The following is a 24,347-nucleotide window of genomic DNA, read 5'->3' as shown; positions in this document are numbered from 1 at the left end:
TACAGTCTATGCCTGTACTTGTTAGATTCTCCAAAACATGTTTTCATCTAGTAATTTAGAATGCTTTAAAATCTACTGGCTTTTAGCAATATTTTGTCATCAAAGGGTACAGAGTACTCCACTAACAGCAGTTACCTGAGGCTCTCCAAAATGAGTAGATTTTAGATGTTCTGTGAATAATTATGGGGCAATTTCTTTCGTCTCCCGAAATTTAAGTCTTGAATGTTATCACTAAACAGAAACCTCTCTGGGACACATTTTCAAAATTGAAAAAGTAAAACTGTATTTGTTAAACTGAATGTAGTTAATAAACCCGTGAAGACTTTTGAATATTAGATGCTTATAAAAATGTGGTAAATGTAAGGAAAGGGGGAATGGGAAAGATGAATGCCTGGGAAATAGAACAGGATTGCCAAGAAACAGGCATCACTTTGCCAGAAAAACTTGGCTTTAAAAACATACACCAGCACAACTGAAACATTAAATACGCAAATCCCCTCCCTTTCTCTACAAGCTAATCAAACAGATTTAGTCAACTACAAACAGACATAATTCGTGCTAAACTTCCTCTGCCAACAAAACAGTTTCAGAAAATGCAGGTCAGAGTAATACTATGTCTGTCAAGCTTTTCATGTCTTTCCTCCTAAATCCTCATTACTAACAGAGATAGAAAAAAATTGTTTGTATCTAAAAAGGTCAAAATTTATGCTATTTTTCCAAGTCTTTTATTTATACTTATAAATGTACATACACACTTCACTGGAAGCTTTACTGTTTTCTCCAAAAAGTGAAAATTTGAGCTTCGAGTTTTTTAATAGCAACTTTAAGATACTATTATGCACATAAGAAAACAACTGCCAACAAATTTGATTAAGATTAGCACAGCTCTGGGAACACTGGGATGACTTTATTGACAGAGTAATTATTACTTCATTATTCACCTGTCCAAAAAATATCTAGCTCAGTGTTAATCAAATGTTCCAACAAAGTCTTGTTTCCCAGGAGCACTTAACATGGTGCTTAAAGACTCTTAGGAGTGACCAGAAATGTTTTGAGTCATCCTGTGGCTAACAGTTCCTTGTTTTAAGAATATGTATATATAAATACACATGCACTGTATATTGGAATTGTATTCTAGGAGAGCGTTCATGTAGTTTAGATTAATGCTCTGTTTAACTTGACTGTAATGGGAAGATCACATATCACAGATCTCCAATTTTTCCTCTTTCTTTGCCCTTGAATTTGTTCATTTAGTATCTCATTAATCTGTTCATTTAGTATTTCATGATTTTGTTCATTTAGTATCTCATGAATCTGTTCATTAGTGTCTCATGAATTTGTTCATTTAGTATCTCAAAATCTGTTTTACCTTGTGAGGTAGTAAAATGCTCATTTTACAGATGAATAAAGGAGCAATACTAAATCTTCTGGCTACTCATGTAACTAATACTAATACTCTGCAGTCAATGCAATGCTAACTTCTCAGTGCTTTATTAAAATGATTTATACAGCATCCTTCAATAAATTCTTCCTAACGAGTAAAAAGCTAGCACCTTCCTTTTTAAGTGACTTCAGCAGGGCTGGCAAAGGGTAACTACAAATGAAAATCACAGCACAGAATCATAGAAAGTTTTAGGTTGGAAGGGACCTTTGAAGATCATTTCCTTCCAATCCCCCTCACCTGGGCAGGGACACCTTCCACTAGATCAGGATGCTCAGAGCCCCATCCAGCCTGGTCTTGACACTGCCAGGGATGGGGCACCCACAGCTTCTCTAGGCAACCTGTTCAGAGCCTCACCACCTCTGAGCAAAAAAATTTCTTCCTAATATAGTTCTGACACAAAGGCTGAAGATAACAAGGAATGTTCCACTGTGAAAGCTGTCCTGCCATTGGATGTTCCCACAGGGCTGATGGAACATTCCAGGCTAGAGGACTACCATGGAATCCTCTTCTGAAAGAGCTGGGGATGGGGTGCAGGAGCTGAAAGCACATCTTTTATAATTCAGCTTAATATTTTGATCAGTTAAACACTGCTCAGCTCAAGACAGGTCAATATGTCGATGATTCATACTGACTTACTGGAAATGAACAAAAATTAATGAAAATCTGGAAGCTCTTGAAACCGTGCCTTTAAATCAAACTCAGTTCTCCACAGGCAAAGCTTACAAAAGGTGCTGAAAACCCTTTTAGAATCAGTAGAGGTTTATTATGGCAGTTCTCAAAGTGTACTTACCCAAGCAGGAGTTCAGGTGAGCGGTACCATCTGGTAGCCACATACTCTGTATAGTTAGCATTGCTTCCTTCAGAGAGATTCCGAGCAAAGCCTGTCAGAGAGACAGTGAGAAAGATTGTATCCCATTTTAAAAACAATACCTGTATCACAACTGATTTTGGCAGGAAGAGGTCATGTTATTTATATAGAAGCAAATTGTTTACAACCCCTGCTGCAGAATGATGTCTCCAACAACTGCTTGTCTACTGAAATGCAAGCTTTTATTGATACAACAGTGAAAGTCAGCATGTCTGCTTTATTGACTCCCTTACTTGTGTGCTATCTCACAAGTCAGTGGGGTTTTGCCATTACTCTGTATGCTATTATGTAATCAAAACAGACTGATAAAAGTTAACCGTCAGTATGCCATGTCAGCTATTGAAATATTACACTAAATCTCACTGAGGTGCTGTTTGCAGAACAAGATTCATAAATTCAGAAACATTACACATGCACGTGTACTAGACTCTTCTGGTCATTGATCCTAACTACTACTGTCTTTGATTTTTTAAACTGGTCAAAAAATGACATATTATTCTCATCTAAGGACATTCCCTCCTGGGCTTGGCAAGGAAAATGGTCATCTCCTCAAAACTGTAAAATGCAAGAGTCTAGGAAAAACAGCAATACTGTTTATATCCATACCTGGCTCACTCCACATGTTTTGGCTTCCCAACTGCTTTAGTATCATATTCACAACAAGATTCTTCATGAATTAGGATCAGAAAGAATGTCCAAATTAACTTCTTTATCCACATAATTTTGTTAAGAATTTAAAAAAAAATTAAAACATATACTTATTTGCAACTGTACCAAAACTTCCCTACTGTCCTAAGGTGTTCAGTTATGACCACTGGCTGACAGACAAGTGTCTGGAAAATCCATTTGTAGGAATAATTTGAACTTTTATTTTCATTCTCCTCCATTCATTAAAAGTCTGCCAAGCACCACAATAATGAATTTTTAATGTAGCAGTACTCCAGGACAGATATTGGCACAATTTTCAAAAAGTATCAAGTCTTACTGTTTTCAAATAAATTATTAACAATTAGGTGAGACAGACAGACAGATCTCAGCAGCAAGGCTCCACATGTGTCAGCTCCTCACTAAAGCTCAAAATGAGACAAACTTTTGGGACTGAAATGCAGAAGCAGCATTTCCAAGATGCTTTCTTATTGGGATGTGGCAGTAAAACACAGTTCAAAATTCCCTTCAGTGAAATCACTGTAAATCTTTCCATTATTGCATGATCAATGAAGAAATAGTAAAAATTCCAAAGTGGTGCAGAAGAATAAGGCATAACTTTATTTACTGACTCAGTAAGTGCTACTTAAATGCAATACATGTTTTTCTTTATATCTGAGTTCCTCTGCAGAAGCTGCCAAAATTGCCTTTTCCATTCAACTATGTTCTGTAAGGTTGTAATTTAAAAAGCTTTAAAATTGCTTTTAGTATTCTGAAAGTGCAAAGCTGAGCATGAAGCCCAATTCCACTCACCCCTGTGGAATACTAATTTACTACAAGATGAAGTAAAAATTTGGATGCAGATTGTTATTATTAGACTAGTGACCATAGAAAACAATTTTAAATTTGTTAATGACATAGGTTACAGCTGTTATTTTTTGCAAGATACTCTCACTTCAAGTGTTAGTAAAGTAAAAGATGGGATGAATATGATGAGGAATGGATATTTCAAAGCTATTCAAACATAAGAATTCATATCTGTTCCCATAAAGTCCAATGAACATAACTGGTGCTGCTGCAGAAAAGGTGGAACGGATTTTTTTAACTTTTAACATGGGGATTGATTGAATTTTGAAATATTACTATATTTAGAACTGCTTAGGCAGCCCCATTTCTGTTTCAAATTACAAGCTATCTGATTAATCTTGGCAGTGGAAAATCTTTCATTCATGTGTTCAAAGAAAAGAAGGAAGATAATCAGGAGCTACACCAAAGAAATGGGACAGTCAAAATGTGGGAAACCCCAGGCTGAAAGGGGGAGGGGAAGAAAGGAAAAAAGTTGTCACATAATAGAAATAAATATATGTGTTGATGAAACACATGAATCTGGTAGCACATGAACTCCTGTGCATCAGAAGAATCAACAGGTGAAAGTTTCATCCTCCTCCTTCCAGGCCAGTCCATCTGAACTTGGAGCTATTATGTCCAGGAGCTATTATGTCCAGAAACAGCCAATGCAGCCGGAAAAATCAACCCCTAACTTTACAGGCCAGGAGCAGCATGGATTTGATGTGGCAAGACAGAAAGCAAAGTGATCATCGTGAGCTTCAGTGTCACCTCCTTACTGTTGGGTGATGCATTTTATAGATTAAATCTGCCCTGACCCCATGACACCATGCAGAGAGATGATGGACAGAACTAACAGTTCAGGAAAACACATCTTTCTATGGGAACAATTATTTCTGGTTATGATGGAGTTTGCTTATTTTTCCATCTTCGAAATTGTGCTGAGGTATCAGGAATATAGAAATTAGAGAAGGAAGCTAGGGAGATTAGATCAACTCTAAACAGCAAGCAGGAACAGATTAGAAGATGAAGATAGGAGATTTGGGTGAGAGTAACTATGAAATCAATAGCATTTGCAAAGGCATCGTGCTGCAGAAAGAAAAAAGTAAAATCAGAAATTTCAGGAAAGGACTTTAAACAACTCAGAACATGGTAGGAGAGATGTCAAGGAAAAACATGTAAGAAAAAAAAGGAGGAGGTTGTCACTTTCTTACAGAGTAACAAGGTACATTTAAGTTAGATACAAGGTAAAGCATTCTAATCTTAATGACATCTAAGTACTTTAATAGATGCCTAGGAACACTAGGGAACCTCCATTATTCAGAATTTTAAGAATATACTAAGCAAACACCTGTCAAGAATGACACAGACATTCTTAATCCTTTCTTTGAGTAGGTGGAAAAACTAGAGGATTTCTTGAGGTCTTTTCCAGTCCCTTGTTTCACGATTTCTATGCCTAAACACCATAGAGAAATTAAGAGGTTGCTAAAACAAGCAATTTTGAAGGCCTGGTGTTGAAAAAGCAAAACACACTAGTCAGAAAACTGAATTATTTCCAACAGTCAGATGCATCTCCTGTAATCAGCACTTTGTACTGTTCTCTTTTTCCACTTCTATTGGCAGAAATGACACCCACACAACATGTGTCCAGGCAAACACAACAACCAATCTCAATTTTATTTAGCACGGTATGTACAGAACACATGGCACAAGGATTATGAAGAATTATCTCATTAAAAATTTATGATCTTTTCTGTTCAAACTGGTTTTGTCCACTGGGCTATCGCAAAGGGATCCATTATCCTTTTCTTCGTATTTGTAATCACATGAGGAAAGTGACATTGTACCCGTGTTCCAAAACAGAATAAAGCAAGCTAGTCAGACAGGATATCATAACATGCTACAAGGCAAATCCTTATATCCTAATCTCTGCATGTTCAGGAAACACTTGTGGTTAACACCATTCTGACATGTACTTTACAGTAATAGCTTAACCTACTAGCAATTATGTCAATTAGTAATAACACTAAAAAATTAAAACTGATTCCATCTTACAAGAGTTCCTCAGAATTTTAAATTCAACTAAACCTGAAAGGACAATTAAAATTAAAACTAACCCACAAGAATATTAAGAACCACAGAAATACCTGTAACAGTTTTCCTGCCTTGATATTATGCTGATCACTCTGAGTACACTGTGACTGCACATCTTTTCCAGCAGCAGAAAGAGAACGTGGCTGGAGCACACAGAAAGCCAACAGACCACAGAGAGCAGCACCGCTGGCAGAAATCACACCATCTCTATCTGTGCAAAAACTGATGTCCAAAACATGAGCATACCATTTGTCTGGCTTTTTATTTTCCTGCAATTCTGCTGCACAGTGGATGCTGACACAAGTTCCCATGCAGAGATCTGTCAGCTGATGCCATGTGACAACTCTAATGGCATTATCTACAAGCAGAGAAGACGTGGGGTGTACAGCTCCCACAATGACCCACTGATGCTCCTTACTCCCACTGGCTTGTGCTGAGGTTAGCCCAGACTGGGCATGCATTGTGCAGGGCACAGCCTGTGCTGGTTGTTCGCTCTGCACAGGCCAGTGGGTTGGTCCCTCAGAGGGGTTTGCTTGGCAGGGGTAACACCCTGATAATCAGTGTAAGGTGAGGGAGGGCAACCACAGCCGTGCAGACAGGAGGCCTGTGGGTGCCAGAAAGGCAAAGGCACCAAGAGCACCACACAAGAGTATCCTGATGTTCTGTCAGAGCTGTGCAGTACCTTACACTGCAGAATAAATGGCACTGAATGCAAAGAACTTACATAGACTTACATAAATATTCTAAGGTTTTTCCTAGAATGGTTATTGTTTCCGAGTGTTTAAGCAAAAATGCCTTTAGGATTAAAAGAAATAAGCAGCACTGCAAATGACAAACACCTTTCTTGTCTTCCTTAAGAACTATTTTCATTTATTTTGTTAGTGGCTCTTCTTTTCATTCAAAATTGCAGAAGTTTGAAATGGCAGCTTTTAAACTGTTCTTACTGAAAAGTGCCCTTGAGGAAACACTATGGAATTGGCTTTTATTTACCAAGCCAAACTGTAGGCTTTTCAGAGGGAACAATATTTTATTCTGTGTTTATGTAGCATTTAGAATAAAAATACAGATTGTTGGAACATTCTGCCCTGTTGTCTTCTTGGATTACTCACGTGGGCAAAGTTCGCCTTGTACTTGGGTGATGATTCTTCAAAGCCTTACAGCTGACATTAAACAGGCATTGGTAGGTCAGAAAACATCAAAGTTAACCCAACATGTACAGCTCTGACTCTGACCTCCAGTCATTCTGTCATTAATCACAGCTGGATATGTGATTCCTTAGTTAATGTAACAAAAAAATCTATAAATGCACACATAACATTCCACAAAAGCCAATGGCTCAAAAAATACACGGAAAGTACAAGTGTACTGTGTCTTTACTAAACAAGTAATAATTATCTTCTTTTTAATACATAGGCCAGATAAACCTATAGTTTTGCCAGCCTCCTGATGAGCTCATCATCTGCGCTCCTCTCAGCTGAGCCTCAGCAATGTGAAAAGCAGAAACCTTGTCTAATACAGGCAGGGAGAAATGCAGTGTTTCTATAGACATGTTAACACAGGTATTTCACAGGGTATGCAAATTAAGACCAGAATTCTTTCAAATTAAAATACTAGCCCCAAGCTTGAAGCAGTAATCACTTTTGACTGCTAGAAGACTTTTAAACAGTACATACTGCAGAACTCTTACAAAATAAGGCAAAACTGCACTGCAAGAGATTTTCTTTAAAAGGGTAAGTAACAGGTATCTTCCAAACTTACCAAAGTCACACAACTTCAGAACATCATTGTGGCTTATTAAGAGATTCTCTGGCTTGATATCTGAAGTATCAGAGTGGGTGGAAAGAGAAAAAAAGCTATTAACTTCTCTCAATTTTGGACTTTGTCAACAAATATTATATCATTATAACTTATTTAGAGATATTCATGCAATCATAAATGAAGCATTACAAGAGCAACTGCTGAAACAGCTCCCAGCAATTCAGTTTGTGAACAGGCAGAATTAATTTTCTGCCTTTTGAAGTCTTCTAAAGTGTTTCCCAACAAAATATGGAAAGATAAAATGTGCTTACAGATATTCCTGGGCAGAAAACCAATATCCATCTTTCATATTGCAAAATAATAAAAGAAAGGACTGATATTCAACTATCCAGTTAACCAATACAACATTAAGTATGTTGTGCTCAACATTTTCAGTTATAATGATCATTTGATCACCTCTTGTAATTTCTTTAGAAAAAGTGTCTTGCCCAATTTTAAGCCCTTTTTTCATTCCTCTATTATACATACGGTACGTTTTTCAAATTACACTTTAAAAATATTTTCAGAATCATGCTGGTCTTAAATATAAAAAGCACACTATGAGAGGATTTTATCTTATTGGAAATACTAATTAAAATGTTACTCTTGCAAAGTCACAAAGCAAAATACAATTTTACTGAATCAGGATAAAGTACATAAAACTAGATGAAGTAATTCATCAAGATGTGTACTCTAAGTGCTTGAAGCTTAGGGAGAAAGTAAATATACAGAACTGAAACTCACGGGAGCTGGGAGGAACTGCCTCAAGAAGTAGAACAAGACTTTAGTTTTAGGTTATTTTTCTTCTAATATTCTATTATCAGATTCAAAAGTGAAATGACTGATTGCCATGAAACATTTAAAAGAAATCCTTTTTCTTAGACACTGTCTGTTCTTGCAGTTTCAGTATGCTGTCCTTATCATTTCCCAAAGACAGTGGACAGCAAACTTTTTACGTAGATGAATTTCATTTTAAAATTATCTGGAGCCATGCAGTAGATTTAAGACTCAGCCAAATTTACATTTTTTTTCCGTTGATAGAAAGCAATTACTTATATTTATGGTAAAAGCAAATTACTTCAAGCTGTAAGATGTTTCCCTCTAGAAAGGGCCTTATTCCATGTGGAGAAGTACACACTTACCTCTATGAACAATATCATTCTTATGGCACCAATGAATTGCTTTAATCAGCTGGTAGATGTAGCTTTTCACTTTTTCTGGTGGAACTCCATTTGGCATTTCTTCTAGCAATTCAAGCATATTCTAAACATTTAAAAGACACATCATTTAAAAGAGCTAGACTCTAGCTGCTGGAAGATAACATGCTTTCAGCCTTCTTGAAGCAACATATTTGGGCTAAAGAGCTCAGCTATGGAAAATCAGTAGTTTAACATTCAGGGAGTGAATTTTAATCATAAGTATTCTCCTAGCTGTTTTCATTCTGGAGAAAACAGTTGGGAAGACAATAACCCTAAAAGGAAGACAATAATCCTAAAAGGTGAACCACAAATATACCATAAGTCCTTAAAAGACTGCCATCAAACCACTTTTCCTGAAACACCTGAAGAGTCATTGAGTTACAAAACATTGCTTAAACAGAAACACTAGGTCAGGTGTGAGGCCATACAAAAAGTTTAGCAAATCAAAGCATTTTGTAAATATTCAACAATGGTTTAACACACTGCTCTCTTCATCAGGTTAATTCTGCCACTTTGACACCATGCAGGGCCACCATGAATCACCAACTGTATGTGCATATGGATGGGTGTAAAACAACACAAGCATCTCACTGCAAATGAAGTAACAGATATAAAAATGCCTCACAGGGGCATAAATAGAAACCTAGGGAGTATCCTATAGCTACAGATCAGTTGTAGTGATCTTGGACATCTTGGCACTACAGCAACTATGGCCAACTATTTTGTGGATATAAATAGGAAAGAAAATAAACTTACTGTTTATACTAGTACATTTTCTCTTTGAAAAAGAACACTTAGATTCCCATTACGTTAACAGTTGTCTCTAATTTTGCACAATTAGAAGTACAATGAAGTTTGTATGCTGATTTCTGAAATAATAATGGGCAGCAGCAGCCCACTTGAAGAGAGGAAAAAAAGTCTTATTTACTGAACACTGAAATAAGAGTATTTTGGCTATATTGCCTCGCACAACTAATTTAATTATGGATTTGAGCATTTGCAGATTTTTCATTACAAGTAAATTTACCTTGTCTTTGACAAACATTTTCTTTAGCTGTAAAGTAAAATTTTTGAGGTTTCTCTTGAAAGATGTTTTAATGAACAGTAGAGATTTTGATGATATTTGAAAATATTCCTAAGTTTTGCAGTTTGGGAGTAAATACTGGAACGTATGTGCTTGAGCATGAGTTCTCTTACAAACACACTTCAAATCTGAGGGAAGGAATTTTCAGTTAAGAAACCATATTAATTTTAGTTAGATTCTTGTCCACACAGAAGGCTGTGGATCTGGATAAGTAAGTCAAGAAGTTAGTGTTACAAATACAAAACAAAATAATAGCATCAACACAGGAAGATATAATCCTACATGAAGACATTAACTAAGGGGATGATGAACAAAGGAGATTAGATTAAATGTGAATTTAAGTAATCTGGATTTCAGTATTGCAGAGTTAACATGCCCTGAAGGACACACAGTGCTCATTACCAGTTAAACAAAAGATTAGTCTACTCTACCACATTTTATTTAATTCTTTCTACTTTTCCCTCATCCAAAGAATTCAGAAACATCCTGGTCTTCAAAGAAACTATGGGTGACACTACTTAAGATAATTTCTTCTGAAAATAAGAAATGTTCATTTATTTCAAACTTTAACTGAAAAGAAAGGTGAACATTAATACAGAAATGACATTATGTACAAACCAGACATGGTGCCTATCTTTATTACAAAATTCTTTTATTCTGATGTAAATAATGATAGATATTGCAGCCTGGTGTTTTTACTGATCTTAACCAGTTTTTCAATATATACCCCTTATCAGATCAATTAAATATCTTTTATTTATGCTGCTCTTTCAACCCACTTCTCCAGATAGTTCAGTCAAGTCAACTACAACAGAAAATTAAATATATGTTCTAAGTTGGTACATGATCAAAGACATTTCATGTGTCTGGAACAATTACAATGAACATGGGTGAAACAAGTTAAACTTCGAATGTCAGATCCAAGTAAGATCCACCACATTAGAAACTGCTGATCTGCTGGTGGAAACCAAAACTGATTTCTGCCAAATTGTGGGCTAATATAGGTCATCTCACATTATGTAGTTAAGTTATACTACAAAATAAGTTGTCAACTTGATGTAAAAGAGACACCATTTTAGGGTGAGAAATTTTTAGACGAGAGAAAATTGACTGCAGAGGACTAGCACTCAGCTAGACCTCAACACCACACTGGCAGGAAATTAAATGAAAATTTCAGTCAAAAGAACAGTAACTCATGAAGGCTATAGACATATTTAAACCTGCATTTTCTTTCACTCTGTGTATCTGAATACCATCCAAGTGTTTCTCTGAAGAATGCAAAATGGTTAGAATTCAGAGGGAAGGTCTACCTTCATCAGGAAGGTTGCAAAAATGACAAAAGACCAATCTGTTCTAGGTTGTTTCTCCCTGGAAACAGATCAGGATGCTTGGCAGTAGTAGGCCAATTTAAGGAAATTTTGGAATAGTTTCAAAATGAGGTCAGGATTGGAGTTAATGACAGTGGTCTTTGCCAAATCCCTCTAAGCAACTATTGATAGTGGCCTTGTTACAGAAATACACAAACAAATCCTATTTTTAACAGGGAAGGGTGGAGAAAGTTGAAAGAGATTCCAAGGTCAAAAGTCGATGATCTTGTTTTGAAAGACTATGTCAAGACTCATTACACAACATAACAGGACAGTTATCCAGCTTTACAATTAAACTGGATTAAAGAGTTCAGATGGAAATTTTTCTTCAAATCACATGTATTCCAGTCTGCATAATTTTTAACATGTTGGCATTCACAAATGGAAGAATTTTTAAAATAAATACCAAGACATGACATAAGAACACCAGTAATCAGTGTTGCCATCTCACAACATATTGTAATAAAGTTTCTGCTACTTCTCTTTAGAGATTAGGATAACTTAATTTTTTTCTTAAAAAAGGCAATTTTAAAGACTTTTTTAGTAAGCTGATAATATAATGGTGGCAAGGATACGACAAACTCAACTCACTTTTTCCACATATTCAAACACTAAGTATAATTTTCCTCTTCTTCTGAAGGCTTCCTTCAGCTCCACAATGTTCTCCTGTTTCAAAGTGCGAAGCATTTTAAGCTCTCGTAAAGTGGTTTCTTTGACTTCTTCATTTTCTAGAGTGTGAAGAAAAAGTGACAGAGTAAGCTGATTAAAAAAGAAAACAAACCCTCCAAGTAAAAAGCGTTATAAAGATTCATTTTGAACCACTGATTAAATTCTCTGGTTTTAGACACTACTGAGAAAAAAAAAGATTATTTTCCAGTGTGGACTCTCTGTTTGCATACTTCTGCATTGGAAGAGAGGTAAATACTGACTGTGCTTATTATACAACCCTCACAGATTTCTCATCACTTCCATAAAGGTTTTCTGTGGCAGAGAAAGCCATAAGAAACAAACTGTTTGCATTTCTATCTTTTTTTATTATGAAGGGAAGTAACATGCTTCAAAAAAACATTTATGTGTGTGCACATGCTATACCCCACAAATACACAACACACACATTAACCACTGGGAAGGTTGTCCTCAGCAGAAACATGGGAATGCAAAATTCATCTTTGACCAATACCAAATAAATGCAGTTGATTCTGAAATAATTTTATTTTCCAAAAGCCATGAAAAATTATAAGACTGAAGATCTTTAAGTTCTGTAGGTTCCCCACGTGGTTGTCAAAGGAAATACAGCAATGCCAGACCAGTGTAGCAGTCACAGGAGGCAGTAGAGTAAGTATTGATGCAACGAAGTCCTGAATCTAATTCAAAGGAGTCAAGAAATCTACCTGTTTCGTTAATTAAATTTAATTTTAATTTAACTGATTTGACAATTTAATTGTCTGAAAGGTGTTCAAGAAAGGAGGAGTGCTTCACTAATGCTTCATACACTGCTTATCATTAAGGGGCTCTGAACTAAATAGGTTCTAAAGGATACCAGCAATGATATGTGAAGCAAACCTGACTATTAGGTTTTATTTTTCATTTAGTAAAATGAAATCCATTAATTCAGTAAATTTGCTCATGCACATAGAAACAGCGTACTTAATCACTTAGGACTGTTATCTACAACAGAGAGTGGGGAATGCTGGTTTTGAATAAATTCAAAACTAAATCACATTTACAGGTTGTGTACCACAAAGACAGTTAGAGGAAGAAGAAACAAGAAATTGTTTTCCCGAGGCAAAAGGCCAGAAGATATTTGCAGGGGAGAGCCAATAACACTGGTCAGGCAAATGCACTAATCATCATCAGAAGATAGAGGGGGAAAATAAAAAATTGAAGTGCAGCAGGAGGGAAAAGGAAAACAAAATACTATAATCACAAATGTTTTGATTAAAAAAATATATAATTTAGAGCAATCTAAATCTTTTCATTTTAAAACTGAGTGCTTGATGTTGGCTTGCATCAGCCTGATTGCATAATCTCATCTATAAAAAAGACAGTCACTTTCCAGCACATTTAGTATTCATATGTCAAACAACGGCAAAAATTCAGTGAAACAAAAATGTCAATAGAAACAATTACAGTATATTCAAACTTCTAATGAACTACCATATTAACAAGACAGATGTGAAATGGGCTGAATCAAATCCATCAAAAGAACTTCTGTCGTATTTCCAGAAACTCGTAAACAACTAGCTACAAATCTGAAAAGCAGTCATCAGTCATGTAAACTGATATTATGTAATACCCTTGGAAAGCCAGACCTAATGGCAATGCTGTATTTTTTGTTTTCATTTTTTGGTAGACAAGCTAATACAATAATCCTGTTTAGGGCTTAATACTGAGATTTACTTCCTAGGATCTGTACTGAATAGCCACAGCAAGTTCCAAAAAGCAATTCTGAGATACTTTTGTGACCTGGTAAAGATGGTCACCATAATTAAATTATCTTCTACATTCTTGACAGGGATTTAAAACAGATTTCTGAACAGCAGAGCTAAAACATTTATCAAACATACTCTTCAAGTGTCTGGGAAAATGACCTGCCAAGCAAATATTGCACTGTGCAAAACAAGATGCAAATCAGACTTTGCTGTGTCTGACTGAAAAATATAGCCCTTGTAACCAACACCACCTTCATGGCCACCAGCAATCCTGTAGGGTAGCAAAACCAGAAAGTTTGCTAAAATAAAGTGTCTGCTGTTTCTTTAAACACCATTGCTAACTTTTGGCTGAAGCCTCAGTACACAGCAAACCACAGCAGCATCACTTCACACCAGGATCATCCTCTCACACCTGACACTTCTGTTTGTGCAGATCTCTGGGGCTCAGGGCTGACTTTGATGCACACAAGGCACACAGCTGCTCTCATGGCTGATTGCCAGTGCTGCCTATGGATATGGATATGGATATGGATATGGTGATTCCCTGATCCCAAGTGTGGGTCAGAGAACCAACCATGTCTTGTACAGTCCTTTGGGTTTGTTACTGTTGGGTGAGGAATGTGTGTGTGGAGCACTCAGAGCAATTTCTGTGCGTCCTGCCTTCCCTCTTTGCCAGCAACACTAATCCTTGCAGAAATTGGCTCTTCCTTCCTCTCAGCAAACTCAGCAATGCTGCAGAGTACTCAGGGTCTGCAGTGAAGGGGCAAAGAGCAAAGATATTAAAGATCATGCAGCAGAAAAGATTACCTTCACTGTCTTTGAATTTCTTGATAGCCACAATTTCATGTGTCTCCTGTAAAATAAAAGCAAAGAAATGCAAATGAGCAAGATTTTTTGTGCATTTTCTCTTGCTTTTTTTTCCCCTGAACATCAGAGGAAGAAAAAAAAGAAGCATCCAAAAGGAATTTCACAATGCAAAAATATTAATTGAAAATCTGGGAAATACCTCAGTGATCAGGCCAAGTGCAATACAAACCCACACACAGCAGATATGTCACAATTAGGATCCCCAGGACAAAAGCAATAGAGTTAAATGCCAAAAGTTCATATTTACACACCTTGTAATATATAACACAGAAATATTCAGAATTGTTTTTCCTGTGACTTTTGTTTTTTAGTTATTCTGAAGCTCTAGCAATCTTTCATCTAACCACAGTATGAATATGGGTGCTTATCTTTATGAGGTGAACTGAAAATACTGTGCCAGTATAAGACTTATAGTCAGACCTGTGATTTTGGCTGCCAAAAGTTTTTGGGCTTCAAAGTTCAAATATCCACAAAAAAATACAGTATTAGAAAAGTAGCTTCTCTGTGCCTCCTTTTAAAAATTTGCCATCTTAAAGGAAATCTGTCCAAAATGGGCATCAGTAATTGCATGTGGCAGTGTTCAACGATGCTTACTGAACAGTCATAAGGGATAACTTCCTGATGTCCACCTGCCTTTGCATTCCTCTAGCATTCTCTACTCACTAATACATTTTTCTGTTTAAGTTTCTCTCTTATGTGAGCAGGAATGCATTTAGCACATGCAAAAAAGGAAGCCAACAAATGTAGCCTAGTTCAGGTCTGTTCATACAATGATGCAGACACTGAACTTTAGCAGCAGGACATGGAAGAAACATTAAAAGTGGAGGAAACATTAAAGTCACAGGGTAAGGGCTTGTGAGCAGACAGGCAGGAGGCTACCTGTGTAGTAGGCACCCGAGTACTTGATGTGCTAGATCTACCTTACACACCTTTACTGTTTAAAAAAAAAACAAACAGCAATATCCCACTATTTACAGCATACAAAGGCCAGATTGGAGGACATCAATAAAAATGAAGCCATTCTAGAATACCTGAAGACATGCACATAACCAGTTATTGAGTAACACAAACATTTACCCCATTTTTCATTTCAAATAATTCTAACACATGAACCTGTAAAATACCTGATGCCAATTAAAATAAAAGCACATGGAAAGAATGGTCTGAAATAAACGGAGAGACTTATTTTACTAATTATATTTCTACTACTGAGTTATAGTATTGTTATATTTGTTATATTTACTAATTCTAGTTCTAGCAAGAGTAGTACTATGAAGGAACATTAAGAGGGTGAGTAAATTTAGTTTATTTGACTTCTGGTATCTACTGATAGGTTCTAATTAAGCCACTGAAGGAACACTGTAATTGCCCTAAAAAGCTTCTGCTGACTGTATTATGTTTATGTTTAGACAGCCTGCATACACCACTTTGCAGATGAACCAAATTTATCTATTAGTATTACATGTCTACTTCACATGAGGTAAAAGAAAAATTTCTAGATGTTTCAGCTACAAAAAGGCTGTGTTTTTATTGTCAAAGTAATAGGTAAGTCCACTGAAAGAAATACAGAAGTTGAAACATGTATCTTCACAGAGACAGCAATTCTGATTCATTCAAGAAAACTAGTCCACGTGGCCTCTCTGCCATATCCTGATTACATGGAATGTGATTACATTGGAAATTAAGTTTTAAAAGCTCTTGGGTCAAGGTCTTTCAAAGACTTGGGTAAGATATGCTATCAAACATCCTGGAGGATTCTAACTATTTACAGTACTTAAAGCATGAGTGGTTCTAGGAACAAAAAGAACAGAACAACCTCAATAACAGGGATGAAAAAGTTACCCAAACAGTTCCAAAAAATCTAACATTGAAGAAATTTTCATTTACAAAGCTTTGTGACTTCTATTATTTCATTAAACCAGTGAAATGACCATTAATGGTGTCATAAGCTATTAATAAGTTATACATGACACTTTCCCTATCTTTTCAAAAAAATCCAACAAATAATTTTTAAATAACCCAAAGGGAAACAGCAGCAAAATGAGATTAGGCAATAGGTGCTTTAAGTCACCCTAGTAACATTATATTCCATCTTAGCAAGGAACACTCTTGTCTAGGTTTCTTGGAGAGTATCATCCTATGTAAATTATATTCTCTAGGAATGTGCTACTGGTGAAGCTGAATCTATGTATAGATTATTAAATATATTGCACCTGCTTGACAAAAAGTCTGTAACTTCCCTATGATGCAGAACACCTCCAGAAGAGCTGGGGTGCTCCATCTGACAGCACAAAAAACTGCAGCCAAGTGCACATTTCTCAGTTCTTGCTCATGTGCTTTAAAACAACTAAATGGTTTATATGAAGTGACATAAAAAACAGGCACCCCTCATAATTTTAAACTAGTTTCAAATTAAATAACCCATCTGAAATGCCATGTTCCTCTATTTCCATTACGCCTGCTAATTTTGAACTAGATGTCTGGTTTCCACCACATTTTAAAAAAGAAATGCAAGAAATAAAAAGTGTAAATTTCAAAAAAAATTGTCTCAAATTTGTCATCCATAAACAGAATATCCTTCCTTGGGGGAAGGAACCAGCAAGAACTCAGTCTCCTGTACCCTGCATGATGTTGCAGGTCAGCAGCATATGTAAACTGTGCAACAGAATCAGCCATTGCACATAATTTTCCTTAACATAAGCAAATACAGAATTGAAAACATGGAATAAATGTTGTATATGGATGAATACAGCAGGCATATATTTGAGGTGGTAAAATACCCTTCCTGGGTTAGGAGAGACATTCTGGTCAGACACAGGCTAAACCTGAAGTTTCAAACCAGGCACTTGGTGCAAAGCAAACAGACACCACATTGCTGAGCCCTGAGAAGATGGACAGAACAGGGGATGCAAAGAAAAGCAGAGGAATGAAGAGGAAGCAAGAAATTCAATAGTGATAATTCAGACTTCTGGGCAAATCTGAAGGGTTCTTTAGATAGAATTTAGACTTTGTCACTTAAATGTCTACTTACAGGACATTTTGGAGATCTGAGCTCTTTTTTGGAACTGGTTTTCTGCTCTTCAAAAACAGGCTAAATTGGAATTCTCCAAAATAGAATTGTCATTCACTAAAATGCGGGTTTTTTTGCATTTCAAGGGGTGTTTATTCAAGACTGCACTATGAAACAGAATGCTACTGAAAATAACGTTCAGCCTGATTGTGGAAACCTGATTGTGGAAACCTACTTGTACAATAGCTCAGTATCCAACTTCTAGCATGAAAATTGTCATTGACAATTCAATGTATTACCTAGGTAGATAAGCTGCTACTAGCTGATTCCATGTTTGATTCCAATGAATGCCAAAGAAAGAAAACACTCATATAATCCTTTCTGATCTCTACTACGTACTACTACCAGCTTGTATCATGAAGTACAAAAATTTGAGTTTGCTCAGCTGTGATTTTGCTTCACTCAGCTACATCTATTACTAAGCACCTCATTACACATTATAATAAAAAAACTATGGCCTCAATATTTGAGTTTACAACAACAGCAAAATTGCAAACACAGAAGTGAAATCTCTCTTAACACTGGCACTACCTCTGATTATTGGGCATGTATATTATAAACATACTGTGTTATAAAACTACAGGTAGAACAGCTTTAAAATTAAACATACAACAAGAGATTGATATTACAGAAAAGACTTTGTATAAAAGTTAAGGATGTACAGGAACTGGTTATTCAGACTACATGATTACACGTGTCTAAAATGGGGCAAAATATGTCTCTTCATGTAAAAACCTGCAAATGTCTTTTAATGAGGCTAAGACAAAAATTTCTGTTCAATTTCTTTTACTTATAAATATAGTGATAGAGAGGAGGAAGGAGATACCTGCTCATGGGAAAAGGGTAGCTCCAGCCCTGGAGGGAGGAATCACTTCATATTAGGGCTCAGTCCTTTCCTATACCTCAAAATATCTGTGGGAATTGCCTCTGGAGAAAGGACAAGCCTTACTCTCTGCCGCTTTAACCACAGAGGAGAGCATGGCTACGAGAGCTGAGCATTTCCACTGCTGTGCTCCTTGCCACCCACAAGGTTTTCTCTGAGGGTTCCTCACAAGACTGTCATAGCTGCTGTTTCCTGTCATCACTATCAAACTAGAAGACTTCCTAATTCAAAATCATTTAATTTTATCTCATTTAAAGGACAGAGGTCCCCTATTTTTCCACTGTCTCTACAAAATTTATATGACTGAAATCACTTTTATTATTTGTAATTATATACAGCACAAGGCAGAAGTGTCAGAACAGCACACTAACATATCTCTGTTGTTTTCTTCAAAGATCCTTGATGGGAGTACTCAAGGAAAAAGATGCTGCTTAGCACAAATCAGGATCTTAGAAAACAACCATTTTTGTCTGGAAAGAGAAAACATATCCTATTCTTGAAAATGTCATGTTACAAAATAAAAAAATCCCTTTAAATGCTTGTCCCTATTTTATTTCAAAGTTTCTGTGAGGACTTTTCTCCCTTTTTCTTCTGCAAATCATGGAAAAACTGACACACAGCACAGGTACACAACAAGATTTCTGAAAAACAGGTAAGACTGACCTTCTGAAAGTTACATTGTTCACCTCTAATTTTACTGCCTCACCCTCTATGAGTACAAGAATTTCTCAAGCATGGATTTTTTTAAGCAACTAAAAGAACAAATGCTTATCAACAAATGTGAGCAGAGATAGCAGCAGTCAATGCTGAGCACAACCCATGCACAAGCTGCATATTGCTGCCTTTACTCAAGTCCTATTTAGTACATCACATCAGGATTTTATGCTGATGTTTTAAGTGAAACAACAAAATATGATATAGCAAGTTCTGTGGTTGCTTCATCATTTCCATCAGTACAAGAGTAAGGCTGTTTAGGCCCAAAATAAACTTGTTAGAAAAAGTTAAATCAATTGCATTCTCTACTCACATAGAGCATTCACATGTCAGAAAAATTATTTAGAAGTGAGCAATAACCTGGTTTGATCCTCACTGATCAATTATCACATGTGTACAATTTAATTTGCCACAAGAAAGACACACATGTAAAAAAAAAATAAAAAAAATTCAGCCAAGCATATCCAATGGCTAATGTCTTTTCAGAACAAAGTAGTTCAATTTTTCTCTGACTTGCAGAAACATTGCATAATATGTTCTACAACATTAAAGTATTTAGAACAGATTTTTCAATAATCTTGATTTTGCAAAATCCCAGAACATTAAGCAGTCAGCCACAAGGCAACAAAAGCCCAGAAAACCACTACAATATGGTAAAGTATTTTTCATCAGTTGCTTAAAATGAAACTTAAAATAAAAAACAAACAACCAAATATTTATTTCAAATTTACTCTTAAAACAGGAACAAAATATTAGCATTTTAGTCAGATAAATATATCATAAATATGACATTTGTAATTACAAAAGTTTTTTAACCTATGCCAGGAAATGAATGTTCTGAGAGGTCACAGGCATCATTACCTGCAATTATGCCAGGTCCTGAAGTCACTGCCCAGACACTGTCCTGACTCCATCTCCATTCTGCCTTACACCACCACCTTCCTGCTGTCTCAACATTTTTGCTGGCAATTCCTTTCAAAATCTAGTGAAGTACATTAAAATATTCTCTAGAGAGAAAGATGTGCAAGATGATGCAATTTCTTTTTTCAAACAGTTTGACAATATGAAGTCACAGCATACTGTGTCTTCTTCTACACATAAAAAACTTAAGAGAACTTCCCTCAAGAGATGCTTCACTGTTTCAGCCTTCTGTTCCTCCCTTGAGAAAACTGCAATTCTTCTGTTTATCAGCTAAAACCCTCACACTTGGTTTATCTAAGCAATATAACTCTTAGCATAGGAGAACTTTCAGGAAATTACTTTCTAATCTAAAAGTCCAATTTATTTTTAGGAAGAGACAGAGTCTTTCATAAATAATGACAGAACAGTATGTCTGAGTTATCACAATGCCTTTATTTACTGGAAAATTGCTTAGAATTTTTCCAACACATATATGTTAGAGTTTACTTGAGAAGAAGCACCTAGAGTGAATCACCACAAATCAATTTTTTATCTCTTGAAAGCAGAATGTTATTTACTAACCATCTAAGTGCAGGGGAAGACTCCTAATGGAACAAAGAGTTCTATATTTGATGTGCTGCTTTAGGGAAGATGGTCACACTGTCTCCTCAGGAAGAACAAGAGGACTAGGGAAAGCTTCAACCACTCTAAAAGATTTTCCAGGGGAACAGCCATATAAGCTCAGCTATTCCACTGGGGAAAGAAGCACAAGAAAAGGCCAGAACCTTGACCTACAAGTTTGACAGGAAATTACCAGTAAGTGCAGGTAATGATGGAAAGACACTTTAAAAAAAATCATGCAGATGGAAACAGTTTCTCTGATTTCTTTATCTATGTCCTTCAGAAAAACTTGCAACAACTTTACTGTTTGTTCAGATGTCATGAGCAAATGCTTCCATTGCCAACCTTATTTGTTTTAGACCAAGTATAGTATAAGGGAGTCATAAACAGCAGGCTTTTCTCATCCAATTATCAGATGCATCCACAAGCCAAGGGAGTGTCCCATCTGTGTCCATGGACTCCCAGAGTGGGGCTCCAGCCCCTGTGCCAGGCTCAGGTGACAAAGGTGCTGCTGCCAGGGGCTCTCCAGACTGCAGGAACTTACAGGCTCACAGCACACACAGCTGGGGCTGGAAGGCACTTCTGCTGGTTTTGAATGTCCCCATTTGTAGGGGTATTCTGAACAGCCTTCAAGGCATTCAAAATCCACCAGGATGAGATCTGGAGCAACATGCTGGAGCTGATTCTGCTTTGAGCAGTTGTGAAGAGGCACACCCGAATCCTAAGGAGTCACTACAAAGTATGCATTTTACATTCTTCAAGAACTTACAGTCTGCTAATTCAGGGTGTACATACTACCCTGAAAAGAACACTTGAAAGGAAGTGAACCCACTCAGTATTTTCTACCAACTATTGGGCTGATGATAGTGGTTAGCATCAGAACTTCCATTTTCCCAAGCGGATTTTTTTATATTCATTCACAATTTTCTCCAAGCAAGAAAGTAAATATGCATCTCCAAAGAATGTGCACAATAATGTAATGAAAAGGATCTGGAATAAAAAACAGCTTTAAACACTATAAATGTAGCTATTCTAGCTTTTCACGACAAACTAGTGATACTTTAGCAAGATTAAAAATAATCTGTGTTTCATTTCATTCTGTTGTAGCACTAATCCATATAATTTTACAATTTGACAGTATTGTTTAATCCAAACCATGGATGTAAAACAGAAACAAAATTGAGCACATGTCTATAAAATTCTTCCCATGCAGAAATGTCAGTAATAGTAATTTCAGTTTCAAACCTCAATCTTCTTCCAGTTCTATCTGTTCAGGGTTTTTTTTTTTTTTTTTTGGTCTGTTAACACTGGAAATTGTGAAAATGAAAGCTATTTATAAATAGCATAATACTGCATTGACAGATACCAACATTATTTAATTACTTTTTATAGCATAATCTTGACACTTGTAATACAAGTGAAAACAAAGTAGAAACTGCAGTAAGTCAAACTGTACTTCCTTCATGGCTTCCTTTAAGATATCACTGACTCCACAGATTCAGAGGTCAACAAGACATTTATAATTACATTGTATTTCCTAATTTTTTTTTTTGTTGTTATTATAATGCAATGGTCCTTTCCTGGGCACCTTGTAAATCAAGAGTAGGTAGAACTTATTAGAAAATAGTTACTTTGGTTGGTTGGTTGGTTGTTAAAAAATATATCATTGCCAAAGTCCTCAGTGTTGTTATCCTAAGTCTCAGAGTCAAAATAGTTTCAGCATGATTGGCTGAAATTCTCAAGTTTATCACATCTCAAGCTTTAGTTTTGAAATGTTTATTTCTGCAGAGGATACAATTTAGTTTTTATCTGGTATTTTCTCATTTTAAATTTTTGGGGCTTGTCTTTTTTCTCATCAACAATCTTAACAGGCCTTTTCTTTAAACTGTATAACAAGACCTACTGTGAACCAAAGGCAAACTTGTCAAGCAGGTTCCTGAGGCTGAAACTCTTCACATGAAATTCAGTTTCAGATTAAGACATCCATATTCAGATCCCTGTATGTGAGTTGTGTGTTCAAACTTCTAAGAGCTCTGCATTGATCAGTCACTCCAGACACACTTCAGTAGCCTAAACATGAGCCTCTAGAAGCATTTAAGATTGCTGAGGTATCTACAACACCCACATGGGATTGTCAGAGAGGCCTTTTAGAGCTGCCTCCCTTGAAATGTCCACCTATCAGTTTTTTCAATACTCTCTATTCAAGGTCTGTACTTTCTAACATTTTCTCCTCAATGTTCTCATGGTATTGAGCACCACTATTATGCAAACACTGCAGTCAATTATTCTAATAATCTGACCAGTCCTTCCATCACCTGCATCAAGAAATTTCCCTGATGCCCTCCAGAAATCCCTGGGATTGCTTACATCCCACCACACTGCCTGTCCAGGAAATGCCAGGGAAGTTCAAGTCCCCCCCAAAAACAAGGTCAGAACTCCCCCCGCCCTGAAAAACAAGTGCTTCAGAAACATCATCAGCTGCATAAAAAATGCTTTACCCATTTTTTCACTTTGATCAGGTGGTCTACAGCGAAGACTCAAAATAGTGCCATAGTTTCTCGTCTTACCTCTAACTCTGAACCACAGGGTCTCAATCACACTATCATCCATCTGCTATGACCCACTTTTCCCTTAGAGTGGGCCATCACACCATCCCAGAAAATACCACCATACACCTGAGACACTGTTTCCCACAAAGGGAAACTTCATTCCCCTTTCTTTTTAGCTCATCTTTTCTGAAATGTCTGTACTCCATCCATCCATCATAAAGTATCACTATTAATTCTATGTTAACAATTTTTATATACCAACTAAATTTTTATTTTAGTCTGCAAGCTACAACAGGATTTCTGCAACTTGGATAACTCAGCTTAGCACTATCTTAGAAAAAAATTGGCTCTCAGTGCTGAAAGAAAAACACCTAAACATAGCAGCAGCTACTGTCATTTCCATCCTGCACAAGGAGAGACAAGGTTTGCCCTAACTTTAACACCTCTCAAGTGCAAATGGCAGCAACAACTCCTCTGTATTCTGCAGTGGGCCTTAAGGAACCAGAGGTGGCAACTGCCTATTCAGACACCAAGCAGCCATTCCAGATCTGTTCTGGAGCAAAAGCAAGAGCCAAGGTAGAGGTTATTTTTGGTAATGGTAAGCACTCCATACTTGGGTAAAAGCCTAAGATACAATGGTCTTCCTGTCTAGAATTCAACTTTTATGTTTAGTGCCTCAAATTAAAAATAAAATAAAATAAAGTTTTAAACTGAAAATTTTTCCTCTTCACATTTTGGGCCCCTCAGTTAATGTAACACTGTAACCCCGTCTTCTTCATGCAATTTGGTATGTAAAAGGTGTTACCTAATGTAACCATCACTGTTGGTATTTTGGTGTCAGCTCATTGTTAAGTTTGGCTACGGAACATTTAATAGATGACTGCATTAACCCTAGGAATCTGTCATTCCCTTTCACTTATTCTAGATCTTTAATGAGAATATTTTTTGTGTTGTTCTCCAGGGAATG

General features: G+C 36.4%; 1 protein-coding gene across 3 annotated transcripts in view; it reads right to left on the bottom strand.

The window, feature by feature from the left end:
* The window catches only part of CDKL5 (cyclin dependent kinase like 5), a 129,682-nt gene that overhangs the window by 39,739 nt on the left and 65,596 nt on the right, over nucleotides 1-24,347 (bottom strand). For all 3 annotated transcript variants that reach the window (XM_054272149.1, XM_054272151.1, XM_054272150.1), the window contains exons 4-8: nucleotides 14,584-14,629; nucleotides 11,936-12,072; nucleotides 8,837-8,957; nucleotides 7,656-7,715; nucleotides 2,235-2,325 (exon numbers count right to left, since the gene is read on the bottom strand). In XM_054272149.1, coding sequence (XP_054128124.1) covers nucleotides 2,235-2,325; nucleotides 7,656-7,715; nucleotides 8,837-8,957; nucleotides 11,936-12,072; nucleotides 14,584-14,629 — 455 coding nt within the window. The remainder of the gene's footprint in view (nucleotides 1-2,234; nucleotides 2,326-7,655; nucleotides 7,716-8,836; nucleotides 8,958-11,935; nucleotides 12,073-14,583; nucleotides 14,630-24,347) is intronic.

The sequence above is a fragment of the Melozone crissalis genome, unplaced genomic scaffold (assembly GCF_028551555.1).
Source record: "Melozone crissalis strain CALT ecotype California unplaced genomic scaffold, PUWL_Pcris_2 ptg000013l_1, whole genome shotgun sequence".
NCBI classification, from domain to species: Eukaryota; Metazoa; Chordata; class Aves; order Passeriformes; family Passerellidae; genus Melozone; species Melozone crissalis.
The sequence above is the reverse complement of the archived record's forward strand: the minus strand, read 5'-3'. Positions and strand labels throughout refer to the sequence as shown.